The 5,966-nt window shown below is 37.9% G+C and overlaps 1 protein-coding gene across 1 annotated transcript in view; it reads right to left on the bottom strand.

Moving 5' to 3' along the window:
- Positions 1-4,445: 4,445 nt before the first annotated feature.
- Positions 4,446-5,966, bottom strand: part of Gng11 (G protein subunit gamma 11) — a 5,659-nt gene continuing 4,138 nt past the window's right edge. The window contains exon 2 of the mRNA XM_004646238.2: positions 4,446-4,868. Within this exon, the coding sequence (XP_004646295.1) occupies positions 4,743-4,868 (126 nt within the window). The 3' untranslated portion in view covers positions 4,446-4,742. The remainder of the gene's footprint in view (positions 4,869-5,966) is intronic.

Here is a 5,966-nt window from a genome sequence, read left to right on the forward strand (position 1 = left end):
TTTCATTACATATTACTATTTTATGACTCAATAGGAACATCCATCATTGTTACGATGATGATGCAATTTAATATGAGATGCAATTTAAACTGGGAATTATTTTTTACAGTAGGGTTTTATTTTATAAGCATCCTGAAAATCACGTTAGGGTTCACTTTCTAGTTAGTTTTATTTTCAGAAAATACAGTAGATAGGACCTCCATTTAAACTTCACATCTCTTGTAAAAAAGTATCTCAAATTGGAGTATGGATTTAGCATGCAAGACATAAAACTATAAAACTTTTAGAAACAATTATAAAACGGATTTTTGGGGACTTAGGAGTAATCAAATATTTCATTAGACTTGTTAACAAATGTATGACCCATGATAGGAAAAACTGATAAATCAGGACAAGTTCATGGAATTTAATTCTAAATGTACAAAAAGTGACAACCATTTTAATCAATACTAAATGATCACACGATTACATAGTTATAAGAAATTAAACATATGATTTAAATTCTACTTAGTGTTACTTTTATTATACTTTCATAATATCTCTAGGATTTTTTCTGTTTGTTTATTTTATTTCTTGTACTGGGATATGAACTCATGCAGGAGCTGTACTGCTGAGCTACATCCCCAGCCCCCAGATACTCACATAATATGTAAACCCGCTTGATATGTAATTTCCTACTACAAGTTTTTAAGCTTTTCACGCATGAACACCTAAAAAATGATAGCCTTTATTATCCCATGTTTGTTCCTGGGTTACAGTAAAGAAATGGTACAAAAAATAACAAATTTAGATTTAGCAGAAGCACCTACTAAACTGGAGACTCACTAGGGAAAAATGGAAAGTTGGTTGACTAATTCGTCATATGCTTGAAAGAGAAATGAAAAATGAAAGGTCTTTTTCTCTAATTTTTGGTCTGAAAACTTAGGTTATTAACCCTCCAGAAGAGAAGCTTATTATTACACTACAACATATGCAGTTAAGTTTAATCTCCTATTTGTCTGAATATCAAACATCTTAGGCATAACATGGAACAGGTATTTTCCATCTAGTATTGATATGTTAAACTTTAAATCTCTATAGAATATGGAGAAAATTTTAAAAAATTTAAAAATATGAATGAGCAATTACATATTTTTACACAGAAATTTAGAAATCTAACCATATACAGCATTGTAGCAGACAGTTCTGTGACTTTTTTTTCTTGTCTCTTTTTCATTTATTACCCTTTTATTGTAAAACAAACATTTACTTGAGAGACAGTATGGCAATAATTGGTATGTCATGATAAGCAGTACGTATTTAGAAGACCAGAATGACAGGGCTGCAAGGACAGCCAACATTTTGGCCCTAGCCTTTCAAGGTCAGTGAGGACTCAGGACATAGGAGAACCTATACTATAACATCATGTAACTCAATTGTGTCCTAAATTTTCTAATCAAGGAGATTATGGGCCACAGAGCAATGTGATTGATGACCTAGAGTCTGGCTAAGGAGAGTCACATGGAGAGAAAACATTCTCTCAGGCTTTCACAGAGAGCAAATTGGTCAAACAATGGCCATGACTCATCCACATGGCTGACACTAACAAAGGATGTGCAAACTGCAGTACAGAGTTACAGGATAAATCCTGAGGGGACTTGACTGACATTATCAGATACAAAAGATACATTTCTTGTTATATAGGTCTTGCTTTATCTTGGTCTTAACAATCTGGCAGAAAAACATAAAAATGAGGTATAAAAAATAAAGCCATATTAATATGCTGAGCTGTAAAAGGCTCAAGTCAACAACTTCTGACATTGCCATTCCTACAGATAACCCATTACTATTATGGACCACTGGACTATATTGGATTATTTTGCTGAATTCATGCACCTACAATATTTAAATGGCAATGGAATACCCATCTCTGACAGGACTAAACAAAAAAAGGGGATACAAAGGAAGGACCATTTTGTATCTGTATGTACAAAATAGTTAGGATGGATATACAACTTCTTTCTCTTAATTCAATGAGAAGAAAGATTTGTACTAACAGTAGTTGGACAGGATATCATGTCTGCCTCTTATACGATGAATAGCCACTAATAAGATAACAATATGCAATGTATTAATTATTGAAACTGTCCTATTAATCGGTTTTGAAAGTGTCTCATTGCTGTTTCTCAATAAAATTGATAAAAGAAAAAGAAAAATGAAAGGTCAACCCGGAGTTATATGTGACTAGATGGGTAACAGACAGGTAAATAGATAGTCAAACATCAGAATATAGGCCGGTAAGCATAGCTGTCAAGAAGTTAGAGGAATTCCTTAGTTCACAGGTATCAGCATATGTAGCTAGTCAGGGTGAGAATTCTACCAATTAACTGCTAGTTTCAAAAACCTGCTGAAGATTCTCAGGATCATTGTTTGGACTACTGGACTATAGTGGATTGTTTTTCTGAATTCACACACCTACAATAATTAAATGGCAATGGAATACCCATCTCTGACAAAACTAAGCGAAAAAGGGGATACAAAGGAAGGACCATTTTGTATCTGTGTATACAAAATAGTTAGGATAGATATACAGCTACTTTCTGTTAATTCAATGAGAAGAAAGATTTGTACTAATAATATTTGAATAGGATATCATGTCTGCCTCTTATACTATGAATAACCATTATGAAGACAACAATATGCAATGTATTAATTATTGAAACTGTCCTATTAATCAGTTTTGAAAGTGTCTCATTGCTATTTGCTTCTCAATAAAATTAATTGTTAAAAAAGATAGTAAATAAAAAAAGAAGTTAGGGGAGACTGGGCTGTCTTGGACCTCGATGAGGGAAACAGCTGATTTGACTCGCTTTACTGCTGACTGGAATAGACATTTGCTTTCTTACACAACAAAAGAAAAATTGATATATGGAAAAAAACATGAAACAGCTCATTAAAGTAAAACTTAATATGCACCAAGGTATTACAATCTCATGCTGTGTTAAATATTAAAGGACTAATATAGCAACACAGGCCAAATGCTGACTGTTATATAGTGCTTGGATGAAACACGCCTTTATTACTGTTAACTGTCACATTGTCCCAGGGCTATCAGTAACCCTAACTGATATGAAACTTGGAAAAATGGCAGAAACTGAAGGACATAGCCATTGCTTTCAGATTTGTATAATCTCGGTTGTCACAGGCCTGGCTATCTTGTTTCTTTCCAAGTAGGAGAAGAAAATGAATAATCAGAGGAAGGAGGCTGATATACTTTAGGAAGATATTATAGGGGCACGTACCCCTCTGACTTGAAAAGGAAAGTACATTTCCATATCTAAGTGGGAGAAAAGACACAGATGAGGTAGATTTCTGGTACCACATTTAGAATCACAGGACAGGACCAGGGAAATGGCTCAGTAGAATAAGCACTTCCCTGGCAAGCGCAGAGGTCTGAGTTCAATCCTCAGTTCTGCGGAAAAAAAAAAAAAAAAAAAAAAATAGAATCACAGGACAAGTTAGTAACTAAGCTCTCTTGAGATAGAGCTAACCTGAAAGGTTTTTTTTGTTTTTTTTTTTTGTTTTTTTTTTCTTTTGATCCAACTGTGGAGGAGTTTCCAACTAAAAGACACAGGAAAAAGTAAGAAATTGCTTAGAAGGTCTTCCTGAAGAAAGCATTGTACTCACTCCATTGCACTCTCTTGACAATTTAAAGGCACCAAAACGAAGATCACAATGGAAAGTGAAGCTAGAGCCGGGGGAAAAGTATTTGGAACACATGCTGCCATGGTCAGAATAAGGGGAAAATTCCTACAAATCCTAAGCAAGAGGCCAAACTAAATTTTAAAATGGAACAAGCCTCCTGGTTTCATTTGGAAGAGGAAAAAGAGGCGTGATTGGCTTGGACCTTAGGAAAGACTGGCTAGAGTAGGGGCCAAGACCCGAGCATCAGCTGCGCGGAACTGGAGCAAAATCACCACGGGGAGCGCTGGGACAGGTCAGTTCTGTGCGGCAAAAGCAGCAGCCTGAGAGCCTGCTGGCTGCTGAGATGTGGCTCCGTGGTAGAGTTCTTGCCTTGCACAGCAGGGAGGAAGCTGCTGTTCACAATTCCCATTCGGGGCCTTGCATGTGGCCACCGCAGTGGGAACACTGTGATAAGATCTGAGTGACGATGACACTCTGGGAAAATAAATGACCTTGGAGTCACAGTGTGGCCTGATTCCTGCCTCAGCTCAACTAACTGCTACAGATGCTATCAGGAATCCCACCTGCCCTTCTCCAACAGTGAGGGTTAGAAGGAACACATTCCCCAAGTCAGAATTTAGCACTGTGCATATGGGGAGCTGGATTGGAGATGTGATGTATGGCACCACCTAATCTTTTGATGTATATCCCAATCACTGAAGGATTGCGGGATGCAGTATAAAATTTAATGGCATGAAATGTACTTTCTTAAAACACCCACATTCATTTTCCCAAGACAAAGCTTTATTGGAGGCATCAAGCAAGATACTGGAAGAGCTGAGTCATACACGATATTGTCCTTAATTCCATAATTGTGCTACAGCAGACGTGCTGCATGCTGAAAGGGTGTGTAGTGAGCAAAAAGAGGAAAAGCAAATGTGCCATGACACGGAAGCTCCGCGCCTGAGAGTCGCCGGTAGGTTGACTTTCTCCTTCTTTAAAAGACGCCCAAAGTTGACTTGGTGGAAATTAAACAATTGTGCTCTGCTTTTGAGGAGAGAGTTTCTCCTTGGAGTCATTTATGAAACAACGCAGCTGCCTTTTTCTTTAAAGGGATTCTTGTCTTCTGGAATTCCTTTCACCAGAGGATCCTCCCCGGAACGTTCTTCAATATAGTTCTTTATTTCTTCAGAACATTTAGACACCTGAAGTACGGAAGAAAAAGGAAAGGGTGCAGTAGGTCAGGCATGCTCAAACTTTCTCAGAATCTTTTTGTGATACTATTATAGCTGAACTAATAATAATAATCTTTATTTTTTAATGTATTTGATGCAGGGCCTACAGGGTCTCACTACACAGATTGGACTTGTAGTGATATTCCTATTTTCAGCCTCCCAAACACTAGGATTACAGGCACGCACCACCAAGCCTAGTCTCAATCGCTGCCTCAGTGTGCCCCGGAGGGGAACCCCACCCCACCCCCATTCCCACTCCACACCACTCCCCCCAGCCCCTGAATCTGCCTAAACAGGCGCTTTAATCCACTGAGCTATCTGGCTGGCCCTAATAATCTTTAAATGTTTAAATATATACCCTCCATGTTGCATGCTAATCACTTTATTCTACTCTTTTTCTATATAAAATGCAATCTATATGAAGTATACTTCTTTCTACTGGTGAAAGTTAGAAAAGTCTGAAAGTAACTGTATCCAGTAACTCATTCCCAGCAATATCCATTCATTATGACTCATAATTTTTCCTCCTCTGTTAAATTACAACATGTTTAACATATTTTTAGGTCAGGGGCAGATAATTCCCAAGTGTTTGGAGGAAGATGTTATGTAACAGCTCTTACTTAGGAGTGTGGCCCAAGTTCTGTAATTTCACATAGTAGAAGCCTTAGAAACAGCCAGATTGTGGGAAGGCTGGAGTCACCCCAGCACCTTCCTTTGTGGCTTGGCTCAGTGTTCCCTCTCGATGGGCCATGGCCATGATCAGAGGCTCACTAGCTTGCTCTGACCTTCTTGTGCTTACACCAGCAGCCTAAACTTTGTCTACAATGCAATGAAAGATTGAATATTTTTTTTGAAACAAACAACCTGTCCTTAGGAGATAAGTTTCAACTTGCACAGCTTTAGCTTTTGTTTTGTTTTGGGGGTTTATTTTGGTACTGGGAATCAGGCGCTGTGCACGGAGCTAAATCCCTGGCTTCAGCTGGCAAGGAAAAAGAAAAGAAGAAGAAGAAGAGAGAGAAGAAGGAGAAGGAGAAGGAGAAGGAGAAGGAGAAGGAGAAGGAGAAGGAG

Source organism: Octodon degus, unplaced genomic scaffold (assembly GCF_000260255.1).
Source record: "Octodon degus isolate 3935 unplaced genomic scaffold, OctDeg1.0 scaffold00262, whole genome shotgun sequence".
NCBI lineage: Eukaryota > Metazoa > Chordata > Mammalia > Rodentia > Octodontidae > Octodon > Octodon degus.